This window comes from Vulpes lagopus, chromosome 7 (assembly GCF_018345385.1).
Source record: "Vulpes lagopus strain Blue_001 chromosome 7, ASM1834538v1, whole genome shotgun sequence".
Lineage (NCBI taxonomy): Eukaryota > Metazoa > Chordata > Mammalia > Carnivora > Canidae > Vulpes > Vulpes lagopus.
In genome coordinates this window covers 17939171-17959098 of record NC_054830.1, presented here as the reverse complement: position 1 = coordinate 17959098, position 19928 = coordinate 17939171, and the positions used below count along the sequence as shown (strand labels likewise).

General features: G+C 43.4%; 1 protein-coding gene across 4 annotated transcripts in view; it reads right to left on the bottom strand.

Annotated features, from left to right (window-relative positions):
- Nucleotides 1–231: 231 nt before the first annotated feature.
- Nucleotides 232–19928, bottom strand: part of ARIH2 (ariadne RBR E3 ubiquitin protein ligase 2) — a 49077-nt gene continuing 29380 nt past the window's right edge. For 3 of the 4 annotated variants that reach the window (XM_041761978.1, XM_041761979.1, XM_041761981.1), the window contains 13 exons: nucleotides 19064–19131; nucleotides 14640–14703; nucleotides 12644–12794; nucleotides 11576–11697; nucleotides 10207–10316; nucleotides 8370–8487; nucleotides 7322–7372; nucleotides 7210–7231; nucleotides 4945–5096; nucleotides 3590–3733; nucleotides 2929–2997; nucleotides 944–1027; nucleotides 232–714 (listed from right to left, as the gene is read on the bottom strand). In XM_041761978.1, coding sequence (XP_041617912.1) covers nucleotides 643–714; nucleotides 944–1027; nucleotides 2929–2997; nucleotides 3590–3733; nucleotides 4945–5096; nucleotides 7210–7231; nucleotides 7322–7372; nucleotides 8370–8487; nucleotides 10207–10316; nucleotides 11576–11697; nucleotides 12644–12794; nucleotides 14640–14703; nucleotides 19064–19131 — 1227 coding nt within the window. In that variant the 3' untranslated portion in view covers nucleotides 232–642. Of the gene's footprint in view, nucleotides 715–943; nucleotides 1083–2928; nucleotides 2998–3589; nucleotides 3734–4944; nucleotides 5097–7209; nucleotides 7232–7321; nucleotides 7373–8369; nucleotides 8488–10206; nucleotides 10317–11575; nucleotides 11698–12643; nucleotides 12795–14639; nucleotides 14704–19063; nucleotides 19132–19928 lie in introns of those variants that run through there. The other variant, XM_041761980.1, reaches the window with a different exon arrangement.

Genomic DNA, 19928 nt, shown 5'->3' with positions numbered 1-19928 from the left:
ACCAGGCAGGAAGCATGTTGCGATTCCCTGTGCTCCATGCCCATTACACAGGCCAACTCAGTTCCCTACTGTCTGCTACCCACACTCTTCCCTTGAGACACCAGCTGCGGCCAAACACATGAGAGTCTGGAAAACAGAGACGACCACCACCCTGGGCCCTCTTACAGGAGACATTCTGAGGCAGGGTGGGCAGGCAGCATATGTTACATTCTAAGTAAAATAGCTAGAGGGTAAAACACTCCAATGCCAATTTATTTTTAAAAAGGGTTCTGTGTAATTCTATGGTTTCCTTTTTTTTTTTGTAGAATTATACAACCTTTGAAAATTACATAAGTTGTAATGATCTAATACTATTAATAGTCATTCAGAAAAAACTTTCCCTCCCTCCCAACAACCATCCAGGGGGAATTAAAAGTCCTGAAAAGAGGCCAACTCAACATGGCCTCTACCCTGGTAGAAACAAAAAGCGAAAAGATGAGAAGAAAACAGAAATGGACTAAGAGGTGTGTGGCCAGTGTCTGTCAGGAGTGGGGCCCTGGCTGTTGCCTGAGGTGGTGAAAGGCAGAGCCTGCAGCATGCAGTTCAGCAGCCGGGAGGCCTCGCAGCCACATCGTCCTCACTCCAGCACGTCCAAGTCCCAATCTAGGTGTCATGGAAATCCTTCAGCAGGGTTCTCCTCCGTTGCTCTGCTATATGCATCTGGTTCTCTAAGTCCTGCACCAGGGAAGCAAGATGGTGCTTGCATGGCCCAGTCCCCAAGAGCATGGAGCGGCCACAGCCACACCCACGACATCAGGGGCTTCGAGGGATCAGAGGTACTGCCCTTCCCACCCTTCTCCACAGCAGCTTCCAGTCCACATGCTCGTAATGACCCTGTCCTCTGTTCACATGCCAGTCCTCCCTGGCCTGCAACAGAGGGACCAAGAAGGGGGCAAGCACTTACCCCTCTGTCATAGCTGTCTGCACGCTCCACTTTCCATGACAGGTTTTCGATCTCAGCCTCCAGCTGAGCCTGCTGGTATTCAAACTGTATGGGCAGAGCAGGAGGGTCAAAAGGAGAGGGGCTGCAGCCAGGGCAGGGCCTGCAGATGGGAGGGGCAGACGCAGCACCTCAGGCTCGCATGAGCTACAGACAACCCTGAGACTGTCCTCAGAGAGCAGTGCTAGTTCCTGGAGCCAGAGCCAGAACCCAATCAAAAGGCATTTCGAAGAGTACAGTCACTTGGGGGTACAGCCAAACTCACCCTCCACCCCCCCAAAAAAGGGGAAAAATTTCAGCCACTGAAGACAATATTCCTAACATACAGTGAAATAGTTGCTGTGAAAACAAGTCAGAGAGTATATTCACAGACCTGGTATTCACTGAATATTTCATTTTTTCAGCCCTTTTGAAAATCAAGTCTTAAAAATATTCAAACCATTTGACTTAGTAATTGTACATCCATTGTACAATTATACACAAAATGTTTCTCAATATCTTGTTTATAATAATGCAAAAGAGAAACAATGAATGCTCCAGCTGATGGTATAACCATATAATGAAACACTTATGTACTTTTAAAAAATGGTATTTACCAGGCAGCCCGGGTGGCTCAGCGGTTTAGCACTGCCTTCAGCCCAGGGCCTGATCCTGGAGACCTAGGATCGAGTCCCACGTCAGGCTCCCTGCATGGAGCCTGCTTCTCCCTCTGCCTGTGCCTCTGCCTCTCTCTCTCTGTGTCTCTCATGGATAAATAAATAAACCCTTTTTTTTTATTTTTTTATTTTTTTAAAAAATTTATTATAGTCACACACACACAGAGAGAGAGAGAGAGAGAGAGAGAGAGAGAGGCAGAGACATAGGCAGAGAGAGAAGCAGGCTCCATGCACCGGGAGCCCGACGTGGGATTTGATCCCAGGTCTCCAGGATCGCGCCCTGGGCCAAAGGCAGGCGCCAATCCGCTGCGCCACCCAGGGATCCCAACCCTTTTTTTTTTTTAAAGGTATTTTACCAATCTGGTAAATAAGGACGACTGCAACAATAAAAGAATATCATGCATATAATTAACATTAAACATAGAAATAAAAAAAAAAAAAAAACAAAACATAGAAATAATGTTAAAAGGCAGAAGAATGCTAACAGTGGCCATGTCTTTCTGGTGAGGTTATGGATGATGTCAATGTTTTTCTTTGTTCTCCAACATTTAAACAATAATATGAATTACTTTATAATCAGGGCCAACAGCCCATATCTAAGATAAAGAATTAAACAAAGATGTTAAAAAGTCCACTAAAATTTAGGAATGCATATGCTGGGTACCTCCAAAACCACGGGTGCTAGACTTCTAAGTGGCCACAGAGCTTTTTAACCAGTCGCCCTATAACTATGGCCTTCAGGGGCTTTGGTCTATCTGCCTTAATATTAAACAAATGCCAGGCTCTGAGGTCTATTTTAGAGATGCTTAGAAGGGAACTTTTTTTCTTTTCTTTTTTCTTTTTTTATTTATTTATTTATTTATTTATTTATTTATTTATTTATGATAGTCACAGAGAGAGAGAGAGAGGCAGAGACATAGGCAGAGGGAGAAGCAGGCTCCATGCGCCGGGAGCCCGACGTGGGATTTGATCCCGGGTGTCCAGGATCGCGCCCTGGGCCAAAGGCAGGCGCTAAACCGCTGCGCCACCCAGGGATCCCCAATAATCTTTTTTATTTTTTTAAAGAGAGAGAGCTCACATGAGCAGGGCTCGATTTCACGACCCTGAGACCATGACCTGAGCCAAAATTAAGAGCCACTCATTTCAGCCCCAGGAGAACTGAACTTTTAAAACTGACAGTTTTGTTCTGACCTCCCAATAACCAGGGTCTGGTCTCCACTCTCCTGGGAAGTGCTGGTAGACAAAGCTACCTCTGAAGCTAAGAGGGCAGAGAGGAGGACTGCTTGGCCTTACCAGCTTCTTCCTGGGTCCAGACTCCATGTAGTATGCATATGGATAAGTGTACTGCAGGGTGTATCGGCACTACAATAGAAGAGAGAAGACATCTGCACGAGTGAACCTAACCTCAACACATCTCAGGTGGCTTTTGCAATTCTTACCCAACCATGCAAGTTAGCCTGGCTCTATAGGTATAGGCTCAAAAGAGATGAGGCCACGCCCCAGGATGAATTGAGGGACAAGATGGGAAAAGCTGGAACATAAATGGTCACAGGACACCCACAGTTCCTTTTTCAAACTCATTTATTACCAGCAGCTGCCTCAATGGCTCTTCCCTCAAGTTGGACATCAGAGTCCACACATCTATCTCAATACTTGTCCAAAGACAATCTTAGTTTCTCCTGAGTGAGGCATGGATGGGACAAAAGAAGAAAAGGGCTCTAGTTTTTCCTGCAGTTCCTTCCCTGAGGTAGTGGAATAATTTTCTTGGAAATCCCCTGGCAGCCAGCAGCAGACTGGGTCCTCAGTGGTCATAGCCCAGGGAAATACAGACCTCGAAGCAGAAGCATGCAGAGCCACACAAAGTGTTGTGTTCTCTTGCCCCCTATAGTGCCTCCCATCCTCAGATATCTGGGCCTATTAGGGCCAGGGACCAGAGGAGTGAGGTGGTACAAACCTTAGCCAAGAGCTTGGCAGCATTCTGTAGGTATTGCCAGTCGATCCATGTCCCCAGATTATTCATGACCCTCTCCTGAATCTTCTCATGAATCCGCTGGTATGTCTGTGCCTCCAGCTGCAAGCTCTTGTTGTGGTTTTCCCACTACAGGGTACAGAGAAGGAGCACAAGTCCAGACAGAAGTTCAGAATAGACACCTTGGTTGGCACAGCATGGCCACAGCTTCATCTAACTTATGGGGACTGTATGTCCTTGAGAGTGCAGGAGGACTTTCTCTTCTTTTTAAAATATTTATTTATTTGAGGGATCCCTGGGTGGCGCAGCGGTTTGACGCCTGCCTTTGGCCCAGGGCGCGATCCTGGAGACCGGGGATCGAATCCCACATCGGGCTCCCGGTGCATGCAGCCAGCCTGCTTCTCCCTCTGCCTGTGTCTCTGCCTCTCTCTCTCTCTCTCTCTCTCTCTGTGACTATCATAAAAAAATAAATTAAAAAAAAATAAAAATAAATAAAATAAAATATTTATTTATTTGAGACAGAGAGAGAGAGAGCAAGAGAGCATGCGAGGCAGAGAGAGGGAGAGAAGCAGACTCCCTCTTGAGCGTGGAGCCTGATGTAGGCCCATCCCAGGACTCTGAGATCATGACCTGAGCTGAAACCACAAGTCGGCCACCCAATGGACTGAGCCACTCAGACTCAGTCCCCCAGGAGGGGGGAGACTTTCTCAGCCCACACTACTAACCCTGTCCTGAGCAGCTAGCTGCTTGCCTGCCAGATCACTCTACCATCTAGGGCAATAGGGCTTCAGCCCTGAGGACTAAACAAAGTTAGGTACCCACTGGTCTATTGTGTGCGAGATGCCAGGGTGGCTCAGTGGTTGAGCGTCTGCTTTTGGCTCAGGGCGTGATCCCAGGGTCTGAGATCGAGTCCCACATCGGGCTCCTTGTGGGGAGCCTGCTTCTCCCTCTGCCTATGTCTCTGCCTTTCTCTATCTCTCATGAATAAACAAAATCTTAAAGAAAAGAAACCAAATGTGCTGTACTCTGTGGGCTTCTGAAAGGTCTTCCTGGGAGGAATTGCCCTCTAAATCTGATTAAGATGGTACCAAATGGAAAAAGACTATCTGATGGCCCCCTCATTGTCCTTCAACCCACCATTCAAAGAGCTTTGTTGGTCGTGGCTTGCCCTGTAGAACCCAAAAGCCACATTTATGGAAGCATCACTCAGGTCCACTGCAGAATCTACTTTTCCTGACTTCTGTGTGTACATACTGGCACACTAGTCTGGGACTTCTACCTCAGCAGGCCAGCTGGAAGAAGCCCATCCCTGAGGAGCAGCTGCAGGAGAAGATGCCTACCCTCTCAAAGTAGAACAAGTACTTCTTGAGGGCCTCCCTGGCCTGGGCTTGCTGGCTCTGGTTGACAATGTCGGGGTTCTCCTTGTACCGACTGCACTCATAGTACTCGCTGCCATGGGTCTTCCAATCTCCTAGACACATCCAGCAAAAGTCTGCAAAGAATAGAGAAAGAGAAATTTATACCCACAAGATAAGCCCACATTCCTCCAAAGGCAAAGCAGTGGGACAGACAGATCCTGTGAAAGGGGAGTGAAGTGGGGTTGTCACTTGACCAGAACTCTTAATTTAAGAGTGTCTCTTTTCAGAAGGAATGTGCACCTCTCCTCTTTGTCACATCCCTTTGTCCCTGTAGCCTTTCCTTGCCAATATGAACAATAGCCAGCGGGTATTCTCAGTTCCATGAGCACATAAGCTTGGTACCTTTTCAACCCAACACAGGCAGATGCTGACCGTATAATGCTGATGGTCAATGCCATTGAGAGAAGCAGATACCTGTCCAATGAGGCCCATCTGGTTGTCCAAAACATGTTTGCCCTCCTGACTACCTCCTACCCTCAAGACATCTGTCCTAAGAAGATTTTGTACATGAAGCTGAGAATAAAGGCTTTCCCCTATTTTGTCATTTTTTAATTTAAAAGAACACATCTATAAAATCAACTGCTACCAAGAGTTCCTACTCAGAATTATGAGTCTACTTCTATACCGAGGAAGCAAAGAGGAAAAAAATAAAGATCCACTCAACATTCAACATCTAACAATTACTATGGCCTAATGGAGAAAGGCCAACCACAGTTCTGTTAGATGGCCAGATCTATATCCTGTCTCTGACAGCGAGTAAACCCTATTTCCCAGGATTCAAGTTGGCTCACTGACTTCTCCAAAGGATCTCTTACAAAACTTGGGGGATGCTAAAGCAAGACCCAGAGACTCAGAGGTTGTTCACTTTTCTTCTCGGAACCTTCACTGAACAGCAGCAATACTGGCTATTTCCTTAATCGAGGAGGTGGGCCTTGTTACTGTCTTAAATACTACTACAGGGCAGCCCTGGTGGCTTAGCGGTTTAGCACTGCCTTTAGCCCAGGGCCTGATCCTGGGGACCTGGGATCGAGTCCCATATCGGGCTCCCTGCATGGGGCCTGCTTCTCCCTCTGACTGTGTCTCTGCCTCTCTCTCACTGCATCTCTCATGAATAAATAAACAAATAAAATCTTTTAAAAAAAATTAAATACTACTACACTGCTTAGGGTTGCCGGTAGAGGTGGTCGAACTATGCAGCAATGCAAGGGATGGCAACTAACTCTGGGTGGTGAAGGACGGAGAGACTGTGGGGAGGGACACACAGAGGACTTCTTGGGTACTAGGAATGTGATGGGTACTGGGGTGTTCACTTGGCATTTCTCTTTAAACCGTATTCAAGTCTTATGCACTGTTCTAAGTGGATGATACACATCCCTGTCACTCAAACACACAACGACAGAGTAGGATACCACTGAGGAAATATGCCACTACCAGCAGCCTATCTTCATTCTATACTTCACAGTCACTGTTCTCTTCTAATGCCTTGCCATGTCCACTCTGATCACAGTGTGTTTCCTGGGAAAACACAGGAATAGCATTAGATGGACCCTTACAAAGAGATACCCTCAGGGCCTCCTGGTCAGCATTGAAACTGCTGTGTAAGAGACCTATTTGGACATACTTTCTACCTGAAGGAGTTTTATTTCTTTACTTCATCTGGCAGGAAGCAAAGTAAAACCAATAGGTTCTATGTAAGCTTCCCCAATGGATGAATGAGACCTAAAAGGCCAAATCAAAAGCCCTTATGGAAACTTTGTAAAAACCTCCATGGAAAAAAAAAAAAAAAAAAAACCCTCCAAGGAAGACTCTTCTGTTGCTCCCTCCAATAAAACAGCCTGCTCTAATAGGTATCTGTAAGGTAGCACAGATAAGTCCAACACTACTTACCTGCCTTTGCAAAAATAAAAAGAACATACTAAGATCTTCTTGGATGACTGAGGATCATGAAGGTCTAAGAGTCATACCAATCTTGACTTCTGACTATATGTGCCAGCAAGATGGCAGGAGGCACCAGAGGAAAGGAGTAAATAAAAAATCAAGAGCCGCTTTAGACTGGTTATTTTAAGTGACTGAGGCTGCCCTTTGTCACATCACCATAAAAGCACTCAGTAAATGAGCACTGGAGACCCACTGCACAAGAAACGCAGACTGTGCCACTGGGCCTTCTGCACCACGCCTGGGACTCACCGTGTTTACACTTGGAGCATTGCTGTCAGAGGGAAACAAAAGAGAACATGTTAAGGGCAAGCTGACCAAAGGCTCCATGGCACATATGCAAAGAGTACAGGCTTCTGCTCACCATGTGATTACAGCCTCCATTCTTCTCAATGCAGATGTTGCACTTGGGACACTGAGGAGACAGAAGGGCGCCGTTAGGCTCACGCACCACCAGGCTGGTTCTAAGACAAATTACACAAAGCTCCTGGCACCCGTGCCCAGTAGCTCATCGTGCGAGCCCTTCTGGGAAGGAGCATCTCACTTAAATGTGGCGGGTCGCTGAGGCTGGAACAGCAATTCAAGGAAATGAGGTCAGCACGTTTGGCTCTGAAACACTCCAAGTACTGGCTGAGCCCCACTAAGTCTTCCACCATCTGTCTCTGCCACGAGGCTGCTCAGATTAAGCACAAGCTGAGTCAGCACAAAGCCTTCCTGCTTGGGAAGAATGCCAAAGCAACACAAGAGCTGCCACACTGGACTAAGTCCTGCTCAGCTTCCCTGGACTTCTGCTTCCACAACAGGGCAAGGAAACAACTTCTAAAGCTCACTTGCTCTCATCTAAAAGATGCCACAACCCAGGCAGCAACGCAGAGACCAGCTGACACTTTCCTCTCCCACTGCTGTGAAGCAGACTATGTTTAATGAGGGCACGGTCACAGGTCTGCTGTGAGTGCAGCAACTCAGCACATGACTGGCACAGGGTAGGTGCTGAGTCACCTGGGGCTCAAGGGGCTGAAGGCCATGCTTTCCCATGGCAAGTTTCAGAATGAGAACTGGGCATGCCTGGGCTTGCATCAGAGCCCTGCTTTTTACTATATGTTGCTATCAACCACCTCCCTCCCAGGGCTGTTAAAGCCCAGGAGATATTAAAGAACACCTGGTTTTCTTCTAATTAGTCACTCTATAGGTCAAACTTTATCAGGCAGTTCAGTATTTTATTAAAATAAATGCACCCCACACATACTATGATAGTCCGTTGCAAACTCTGCCAAGTCTGGGCAAGGGTCTGCAGCCTCCAGCAAGGGCCCTGGGGCCCTGGGTGTTCTGCTCTCAAATGGCCAGCCTCCCAGGCAAGGCCCTAGGCAGCATTAAGGAGGGCAGATCCATGACAGGTAAGATACAGTCCTTACGTCTTTAGTGTGAGCACTAATGTAGTTGGCTGTTTCAGAGTCGTCTGCACACTTCGTGAGCCATTTCCGGATTGTGGCGCAGTCTGTGGGGGCGTGATACATCTGACGACACTTGAAACTTAAAAACCAGAAAAGAAAAAGATTCAAATAATTGTGAGGTCAGGGTCCCATGTTTTCAATTTTCCTTCTGTCCAAGCCAACAGATCCTGAATTAGAGCTTTTCAAAGATGTTCAGTCACCTCTCAAGGCCTTTGGGATCTTTACTTACCCAGGGTTATACTGAAATACTGCATGAATTTCTCTTCAATCTAAGCATTTCTAAGACATACTCTTAATAAACCCAAATAAAATGATTCCATCTTAAATATTTTCTGTGTTGTCAACCTTCTCTGAAAAGATGTCAAATTCAGAGTCCAGCCTCTTAAAGGGCATAGTGAGGTGCTCTGAGACGATAACTCAGCTCAAACCCAAGGCAGAACTGAGATCCACTTTCTGGGAGTCTTGACTAGCTCCCAACCAGATGCACACTGTATGTACACATGACAGAATTTGTTCAGTTTGCAGGGGGATGATATATCTGACAATGCCTGAAACTTAAAATTAGAAAAGAAAAACACTCCAACACTCATTGGGCTAGGCTTCCATGTTTTTAATTTCTCTTTTGTCCAAGTGAACACACCTCTGGCTAATAAAGGCTCTCAAGCAAACAGCCTAACCTATGCCCAAGGGAAAGATGTTCATAATGTGGGACACAAAAGAAGGAGAGAACTAGTGTTTCTTTTTTTTTTTTTTTAGACAAGAGCTGAGATCAAGAATTGGATGCTGGGGATCCCTGGGTGGCTCAGTAGTTTAGCGCCTGCCTTCAGCCCAGGGCATGGTTCCTGGAGACCCAGGATTGAGTCCCGCATCGGGCTCCCTGCGAGGAGCCTGCTTCTCCCTCTGACTGTGTCTCTGCCTTTCTGTGTCTCTCATGAATAAATAAATTCTTAAAAAAAAAAAAAAAAAAAGAGTTGGATGCTTAACTGACTGAGCCACCCAGGCACCCTTATGTTAGTGGTTCTTCATCTTTGGTAAGCCAGAGACTCCCTCAACAGTGTCTTAAAGGCAAGAACACACACACACACACACACACACACACACACACACACACACCACATTTTCATGTAGTTTCTCTGAATCCCCACCGTGAATCTTCTAGGGAGGCATGATTAGGGACAGACACAGATGTGGACCTACATTATGGCTCTATCATTGCTTTGTATCTCCATTTCCTCCCTTATAACATAAAGGTAACAGTATCAATTGTACACATTTGTGACAATGAAGGTAAAGTGATGAGAATAGTGTCTTTCCCATGGTAAGCCTTCAGTACATTTTAGCAATCCCCAATATCTACTGAATGGAGTAAACCCCAAGTAGATGTAAACTACCTTTATGAATTATAGAGCTATAAAATTAGCCTATTAAGGCCAAGATGGAGAAAGAGTCAAACACTGAAGGTTGAGCTTTCATACACAGCAATATGTGATTATCTGTGCAGGCACATACACAGCCACATAGACAAATCTCTGTGCCATGAGTCTCACTAGCATAAATTATAGCACATTCTCCAAGAACCTGTGCTACTTTTTTGTTTCCAGACTGAGCATTATCAAACATCCCGTGGAACATGAGATGCTGGATACATACCCTGCCCACTTGGAGCAGAGCTGCAGTTTAGTCTCTCAAAGCCCAGTCTCTCCTCTCCCAGCCCCACCCTCATCTATAGCAACACCAGTGGTACTTTGAAGGGCAAAGCAGGAGCCCAGGGCTGCTGAGCACTCTCACCCACTCTTACCAGAACACCTCGTTGCACCGATTGCACTGTACTCGGCGAGCTCTAGGCTCCTGTACCCGAATAACCATAGGGCAGTCTGCACCAGGGCACAGCTGGAGCTGGTAATGACTCTGTGAACACACCAAGGGGACACAATGAGGACATCCCCTAGTCACTGCTTCCAAATCAGACTTCCCTGAGAGCTCGAACACCTTCTGTCCTTCCAGCCGATGACTTCTATCAAGGGGCTACAGGAATTCAGAAAGGATGTCACAAAGGATAGCATTAGGCAGATACTGAAGACGTATGAATGTTTAGCCAAAACTAGGTAGTAACTCACTAGAATGATCTAAGGGTAGATGACAAAATGGAGTACAGAACTGTGTCTGTGAGATGAATGCACAAACACCAGGTCTAGAAAGGAACACAGCCCAATCACCCATGCTTTGAAAGTATTATTTAAGTGAAATTAAGACTGAGAAAGAGAAATATCGTATGATTTCACTTCTGTGCAGAATCTAAGAAACAAAATGAACAAACAAAACTCAAAGATACAGGGAATGGAAGGGAAAGGGGGTTATGGGGTGGGTGAAATGGGTGAAAGGGATCTATTATAGGGTGACAGGTGGTAATTAGATTGTGATCGCTCTGTAGCATATAAAATATTGAATTATTATGCTGTGTACCTGAAACTAATTTAATGTTACACACTAATTTTACCTAAAAACAAAAGCCCTGAGAGGCTCAGTGACCCTCACGCATAAACCAAAGGCAGCAAGCAGCCCAGGGAACAAGGGAATGTTATTCTACAGCTCATGAATGAGAATACCCAGCCCATCAGATAATCTTATAAGCTGAGGTTCAAGTAATAAAGATGAGAACTACATTGCATGGGGGCAGCAAGCCTGATCTTGGAGCCCAATAGAGAAGGGGGAATCCAAAGCTGACCACGCTGGAATCACGGGCAAGTTTTCATGCTGCACAAGAAGCAAAACCCCTTCTCTGTGCTTTCTAAATCAGTAAACCAAACAGCCCTGACATAGCCCTGACTAGTGTTCAGTCCCTGACATACAGTAGCTTATTTAAGCAACTGTGAAGAAGGTGAGGAAGGCAGACCATTCTCCAAAAGAAAACCAAGGCTCAGAGAAGTACAATAATGGGTGGAAGCCTACACAGTGAGGAAGTAACAGACCTGGGATTCACGTCATGTCGGTCTGACTCCAAGGCCTGTGTTCTTCACTACCACTCTAGTGGCTTCTCCACTTTGTAAAAGCCAGAGCTCTTTCTTCAAATTATAGCACCTAATGGCAGGCTCATCTATAAAGTTACTGTGAACATGTGATGGAAAGGAGGCTCAGGAAGACAGACATGCGACAGGGGCTAGTCATACCTCCACGTAGTCCCTAAAGAGGTAGCGCCTGTATTTGTCTCTCAATTCTTCATTCGGCAGCAATGGAAATACAAAGTCCTCTGGAGTTCGGAGTGGGCAGTCCTGAGCCATACAAGAGACTCCTGTTGAACAAAGACAACATGATGGATAACTGCACTGCAGAAGACACAACAATATATATTTTCCCACTGAGTTCCACCAACAAATTCAAGATTCCACACAGGAAACCTCTGAAGCCACAGAATTTATTTAAGGAAAAAAAGAGAGAGAAAAATTAATATATTTGGAGTGGACACAACTGGAATTTACCTCAAATTACATATATATCACAAACAGCCACTGAAAAAGCAGTAGCATCTAAAAAATCCTATATGGTTCTTGGGGCACCTGGCTGTCTCAGTTGGTAGAACAGGTAGGTGATTCTTTTTTTTTTTTTTTTTCCAGGTAGGTGATTCTTGACCTCAGGGATGGGAGTTCAAGCCCGCCCCGCCCCCCTCCCCGGCGGCACAGAGCTTAATTAAAAAAAAAAAAAAAAAAGATTCTTATACGGTTCTTGACTAACAATTTCATTTTGTGATATTTAATATTATGTGCAAGTGATTACTAACCAACACAATGAGATTCTGTAGATACCATTAATTGGATGCTAATTGAGTTCTGATACCATCAAGTCAAAGCATGACAAACACTCCTATAACCAATCACCAAATCTGATTTGTGTTATGTTACTTTAAACAACAGCAATTTTTGAGTGTTTCTGAATGATGGCTACTGCTTGGGGCATCAAGATAGGGTAGGCAGCTTAATAGGAGAGTTCTCTCAAAATTTCACCTTGCATGAAATTTATACATATATGCCCAAACAAAAGCCTTAATCCTCTCATTTTGCTCAGGATTAGGGAAAACTTTGTCATTGTTTAGCCTGATGTGTTTGGAAACTAATGGTTCTGAGAATAAAAACCCTAATCTGGCTCAAAAGAAAACACACACTTGACCTGAGTACCCACAAGGACAAACCTGAAGATAAATACTTCATGCCAGCCTTGTACAATTTCTGCAGCAGACTCACCCACACCCACGCCGTCCTTGACAAGTACTGAGCAGTGCTGCTCCCAGCAGCTACGGCAAAACTGGTGCTGACAGGCCAGAGAAAGTAGGTTTTCCTTCCGTACAAACTGCATACACACTGCGCAGTGGTGAGGGGGGTGGGCCGTGGGAACCTGGGGAGAGGCAGAGCCAAATGAGTAACGAGGAGTCTTCAGATCCTGGGAGGCTATAGGGGTGCCACATGCAGCTAGGTGCATGATAGGTAAAGCTGACTCTGCAACAAGTGTCAGAACTCAACTGCAATGTGTGGGCTCTGTGGGTTCTAAAAGTTCTGAACCTAAAGCACAGATCAAGAAGGCTTCCTGAAGGATGTGGCACATGAGCTGGGATTGCACAATCACTAGGATTCAGAAAGGCAAAGGAAGGCTGAAAGGACTTACAGTAGTTTATAATGCCAGGCTAAAAAGCTCAGGATTAATAAATAAACAAATTAAAATAAAATAAAATTAAAATAAAATAAAATAAAATAAAATAAAATAAAATAAAATAAATAAAATAAAATAAATAAATAAATAAAATAAAATAAAAAATAAAAAAAATAAAAAAATAAATAAATAAATAAAATAAATAAAATAAAATAAAATAAAATAAAATAAATAAAATAAAATAAAATAAAATAAAATAAAATAAAATAAAATAAAATAAAATAAAATAAAATAAAATAAAATACTTGGGATTTCCAAATTGCCAAAGTCCTTGGAGGTCATTCAGTCCAACTTCTGCTTTTAGATGTTACAGGGTTTTGTTTATAAACTGCCCCATTCAGTGTAAAGAGCTGCCCTCAGTAAGTACTACAGAGGTTCTTCAGAGGCTCAGCTAAGCATGTGAAGCTTCTAACAAGCCCACACTGCAAGTTTACTTGTCAAAGATAGTGCACTTTTCCCACACGGACATGCTCAAAATACAAAATATTACAGTTTTTACTAAGTCACAACTCATCCTTAACACACTGCAGAGATGTCACATACAATTAATTTAGAGGGACGAGGAAGGCTTCTACTAGGAAATAAACCTTTTGGGTGTGGGAAAATAACTGCAAAGCTTGAACTTCAGAAATCATGCCATGCTATATGAACTGGTAAACAAAGACAAGATGGGGCCCCTGATCCAAGACACAAACTGATGGAGAAGTCCACAACAGGTTTACATTAGGTTCTAGTTAGTTCATTGGGAATACAAAAAACAACTAGAGGGAAAACGCTGTATTTTCATGTTTATCCAGTATGCCCTGGAAATGTTCTCCTCAGAGCTATGGAAGTTGTTTTTTTTTTTTTTTTAATAATAATAAATTTATTTTAGAGCTATGGAAGTTATGTGGTAATTGGAGCCCCAATTCTCCCTCCTAAAGAGTGAGGACATGGCCCTTACTCACTTGACAGATGTTTGTTAAACTCCTAAATACATAGGAAATTGCTATGCACTATAAGATATGGTTCCTATTCTTAAGCACACACAGTCTGGTAGGGGAGCTGAAAAGATAAGTGAATTGCTACATCACACGTGTAAAGATTTCAAGATCTAACTAGAGGTGTCTGGAGAGGAGAGATCACAGGCTTTGTGAGAGACAGCTTGATGTGGGTCTTTAAAGGTGAGTTCCATTCCCACAAGCAAAGACAGGGACAGGATCTGGACATTCCAGACCAGGGATGGCACAAGCAGAGTCAAAGAAGCGTGCAGTAAGCTTGGGAACACCAAGGAACCTAGCAGAAATGGAGTATAGGCTGTAAGTGTAAAGAGGAAGGTGAGGCTGAAGAGGGTCCCAGGACTGGCAAGGATTTATTCTTCATCCACAAGGAAACTCTTTAAACTATAATGGAAATGGAAGATTTAGGCCCATATTTAAACAAAAACCTCAGGCATGTTGCACTATAAACACAGAAAGACGGCTGTCAATAACACCATAAGCCACAGCAAAAACCATGTGTATCAGAAGCCTTGCTCAAGTGGGAGACACTCACATGTTTCGAGGGACTGGGCTGAACTCGAGCCTCAACGAGCAGCTGAGCAGAATTAGACTTGTATCTACAAAACAAAAAGCAGAAATAAAGGGATTCAGAAATGAAGACTAACATTTTAACCTCTGAACAAAACCAGAAGGGACCAACAAGTGCCGTGGTTATATTCAAGTGTCTTTGTCTCTAACTTCCTTTTGACAGAACCAAGCTCCCTCTTACTTTAGTATAAATACTTTTTTCTCTTTCAATTTTTTAGCTCTCAATTGGTATGAGAATAATAACCCTGCTTCAAAGACACCAAACTGTAAGAAAAATACTTATGAAGGACAATATCTGTTTTCAATTCCTTTCTGGGAACACAGGCAAATAAATAATCTCTGTATCTTTGGAACAGGGAATGATATATTAAGACAAAGAAAATGCAGGGGCACCTGGTGGGCTCAGTTGGTAGAGTATGCGACTATTGTTTTAGGGGTTATGGGTTTAAGGACCATGTTGGGCATTGAGATTGGTTAAATAAAAACTTTAAAAAATGCAAAGCATAAAGGAAAACTGACAAATTATGACAATTATTTTACATTTAAGAAGTTCAGTTCACACACCATAAAGTGAAAAGCCACGGTATAAATGGAAGATAATTCAATACACATATAACTGACAAAAAGCTGATATTCAGAATAAACAAACTTCCTACAAGTCCATTTGAAAAGACAAGCCCATTGGAAAGACAATTAAAAAATGGTAAAGACAGAACAAGCATTGCACAAGAAAGAAAGCACAAATGGCCGCTAACATGAAAAGATGCTCAACCTCCATAATAATCGGGGACACAATTATATGCCCATTTATACCAACCAGATTGTAAAACTTCAAGTTTGACAGTATCAGGAACACTCATAAACCACTGGTGGGCATGTAATGTGGTACAATAACTTTGGAAACATTTTGCCATTTAGTAAAAGCTAAGGGACACACCCTTACTTTCTATATTCAACCCTAGAAAATTTATATGATCCTAGAAGTCATGCACAAGAGTTTTCAGAGCTGCATTTTTTTTTTTTAAGATTTTATTTATTCATGAGAGACACAGAGAGAAGGAGAAGCAGGCTCGATCCCAGGTCTCCAGGATCATGCCCTGGGCTGAAGGCAGCGCTAAATCGCTGAGCCACCCAGGCTACCTGAGCTGCATTATTTGTAACAGCAAAAAAACTAAAACTCATAAATGGTTTTTGACAGGAATATGGATAGGATGTCATAAAATGTAGCCTTGTTCATTTTAAAGTTGAAGAACACACACAGCACAATTCCATGTCTGTAAAGTTCTAAAAACATACAAAACTAGGGCTGTCTGGATGGCTCAGTTGATTAAACATCTGACTCTTGATCTCAGCTCAGGTCTTTTTTTTTTTTTTTTTTTAATTTATTTTATGATAGTCACAGAGAGAGAGAGAGAGGCAGAGACATAGGCAGAGGGAGAAGCAGGCTCCATGCACCGGGAGCCCGATGTGGGATTCGATCCTGGGTCTCCAGGATCGCGCCCTGGGCCAAAGGCAGGCGCCAAACCGCTGCGCCACCCAGGGATCCCTCAGCTCAGGTCTTGATCTCAGGGTCCTAAGTTCAAGCCCCATGTTGGGCTCCATGTAGGAGCCTACTTAAAAAACAAAAACATAGGACGCCTGGGTGGCTCAGTGGTTGAGCGTTTGCCTTCGGCTCAGGTCATAATCCTGAGGTCCTGGGATGGAGTCCTGTATCGGGCTCCTTGTAGGGAGCCTGCTTCTCCCCCCTGACCTATGTCTCGTCTCTGCCTCTCTCTCTGTCTCTCATGAATAAATAAATTTAAAAACAAAAAACAAAAACAAACCCACACAAACCATACAAAACTAAAGGATATATAATTTAAAAATAAGTAAGAAAATGATCAATACTGAATTCAAGATACTGGTCGCTTTGGAGAGGAAGGAAGGGGGTGTAGCCAGGAAGAAACTGCCACCAGAGGCTTTTGAGTAAAGGTCAGAGGGTTTCTTATTTGGGTGGACACTTAAGTATATTTGCTTTATCATTCTTTAAAACCTACACACATCACACACGTGTACACACATACATACACTTTTGAAAAAGAAACATTTCATAATAAATAATGCCTTTCTGAAATGAAGTATGGGATACATGGATTTAAAAATAAAAACAGGGGTGCCTGAGTGGCTCAGTTGAGTGTCAGACTTAACATTCAGTTAAGTGTCCGACTCTTGATCTTATCTTGGCTCAGATCATGAACTCAAGGTCCTGGGACAGAGCATCACATCAGGCTACAAGAGGAGTCGGCTTGAAATCCGCCCCGCCCCTACTCTTCCCCCTGCTACCCTTCACTATTCCTAAAATAAATAATCTTTAGAAATAATAAAAACAAAAACAATTATCATGTGGCAATAAAAGTGTCACACAAAACCTAGGAAAATGCATTACCCAGAAAGCAAGAATCTGAGCAGGGAAGAATGTCTTATATATGTGACTTCTTTATTCCTCCCTAGTCAGAACGCCTCCTTCAACTGCCTTTTTTTTTTTTTTTTTGAAGATTTTATTTATTAATTCATTCATGGGAGACACACAGAGAGAGGGAGAGAGAGGCAGAGACACAGGCAGAGGGAGGAGCAGGCTCCATGAGGGGAGCCTGATGCGGGACCTGATCCTGGGTCTTCAGGATCACGCCCTGGACTGAAGGTGGTACTAAACCGCTGAGCCACCGGGGCTGCCCCCTTCAACTGCTTTTATTCCTATTTCTCACACTAGTATTCTTAGTATCTTCAGCTATCTTGTCCATTTCCAAGTTAGGCTACCAAGTTTGGGCAGTGAGAAATACCCCACTGCTGGCACCTACATGGGTCCAGAATTCTGGGTAGTAGAAACAGCAGTGCAAACAGCAGAAGTTCACCTAGAAGTCTATCCAAATGTACTTGTCTCTTGGGTATAGAGAGTGAAAGTGCAGTTGGTGAAATCAGGAGCACACTTGCTCCTTCCTGAGTGGCTGAGCTGCTCCAGCAGGTACAGCCATTCATTATATTTAGCCTGGAGAAGCAAAGGCATGACCTTCTGCAGATAAATGGATCACACCATAAAAAGGAAGACTCACTGGTACATGAAAGAGCAGGGATGGTGACTGGGTGATTCTCACCAGTGGCAATTTTGTTCTCCAGGGGTTATTTGGAAATGTCTGGAGGCATTTTTTATTTCAAAGGCTTGGGGTGTTAATTTCAGTGTCCCAGATTATCATGGAGGTTGAGCATCTTTTTATGTTAATGGCTGTTTATGCTTTCTTTTCTATGAAATGTTTGTTCTGTCTTTTGCTGATTTTTGTGATTTCGTCTTTTCAAATGGATCCTGCCAGAGATTCTGCCAAACTTTCTACAATTCACAGAACAGTGGCCTTACAACAAAGAATTATCTAACTCAAAATGGCATGGGTGCGGAGGATGAGAAATCCTATGCTAGACAGAAGCACATGCCTCTGGTGGGGCATAGGGACTCTTCCCAGAGGGCACAGCGGGAGGATGAATCCCTCCTTCTGACAACTTCTAGGACATCTTAAGATTCCAAACCTGTGCCTCAAAAGGTCTGGTTCTGGTGGTAAGCTGGCCTATTTTTCCTGAAGGTAATATTCAAAAGTATGTTGCATTCCTCACTTGATATATTCAAAAGAAACAAATGGAGATGTTGGCAACTGTTATCTAGGAGGGCACTGATCACAAGTTCACAATGGCATAAAAAAACTGAACAAGGGATGCCTGGGTGGCTCAGCGGTTTAGCATCTGCCTTTGGCTCAGGGTGTGATCCCGGGGTCCTGGGATCTAGTCCCGGATCGGGCTCCCTGCATGATGGAGCCTGCTTCTCCCTCTACTTGTGTCTCTGCCTCTCTGTGTCTCTCATGAATAAATAAATCAATTCTTAAAAAAAAAAAAAAGCCTGAACAGACAGGGGTTTAGAAAAAGCATAGAACATCTATACAATGAAATACTGAGCCAGCAATAAAACTGAGGTAGAAGGACGCCTGGGTGTCTCAGCAGTTGAGTGTCTGCCTTTGGGTCAGGGCATGATCCTGGAATCCCGGGATCGAGTCCCACATCGGGCTCCCTGCATGGAACCTGCTTCTCCCTCTGTCTATGTCTCTGCCTTTCTCTGGGTCTCTCATGAATAAATAAATAAAATCTTAAAAAAAAGAAAAAAAAACTGAGATAGAAACAATATGATGTAATTACAGAAAAACGTTCTCCACATATCGAGGAAAAAAGGAAATAAAATATGATCCAGTGTTTTAAATAAATAATATGCACATTACAGAGATATACTCCAAAACATAAACAATAATCACCACTGGGTGGATGGGCAGGGAAAGAAGCTACAGGCAATGCCACCTCTTCCCCCAAACTCCTTACCTGTCCAATATCTCTGCAACTTGCCAGTGGAAATTAACTAATATAAGTTTAGCAACTGAATGAGATACCTATAAAGAAGAAAGAAAAAAAAATCAAATTACAATTGTAGTTTCTTTCAGAGAACTCCACATTTTGAGAAGTGCAAATATTCATGTCTATAGCAGGACTAGGCTTGATTTCCAAATTCTTCCTCTTGGTTTCTCTGCTTCATCTTTTAAGTTTAGACTCATTATCTTAGTGGCAATCTTAGTGTCATCAATGACACTTCCAAGAAATTAGTTTGATTTGAAACTTAAGTAAAACTCATCCTGTCTACAATAACAAGTCAGCATCCAATTGAAGCAAAAGAGTTGTGTGCTCCCTAATGTGGCCCATGTTCCTGCAAGCTGCTATAGGAGAGCATATATGGGAAGTGCACCTCTAGTTAGGCCTGTTATTCACAGAAAATCTCCAGGCTTGGACTTCTTGTATAAATCCAGCAAATCAAAACATTCCTGTTTAAGATCTCTATATTCTTGATAACCAATGAGCCCTGATTACAAGTTATGATTTAAAAGCCTATGGAGAGCCTTGTGGCCCCTACATTTTAAAGTACACTGGTTGTGGCTATCAAAGAGCCTCAGGAGGTGCTTTGAGCTAGCAACTCTACTTCCGTAAATTTTTTTCAAGAAATCATAGAAGATATGTGTACTGCAATCTTTTATAACAATAAAAAATTAAAAATAACCTAAATGTCCAACAAAAAAGAACTAGCTAAATAATATACGACAAATCCATACAATGATTTAGTATGCAGTCATTGAAAAGGATGTTACAGAAGTTTATGGACATAGAAAGTTCACATTTTAATGTTAGGCTAAAGAAG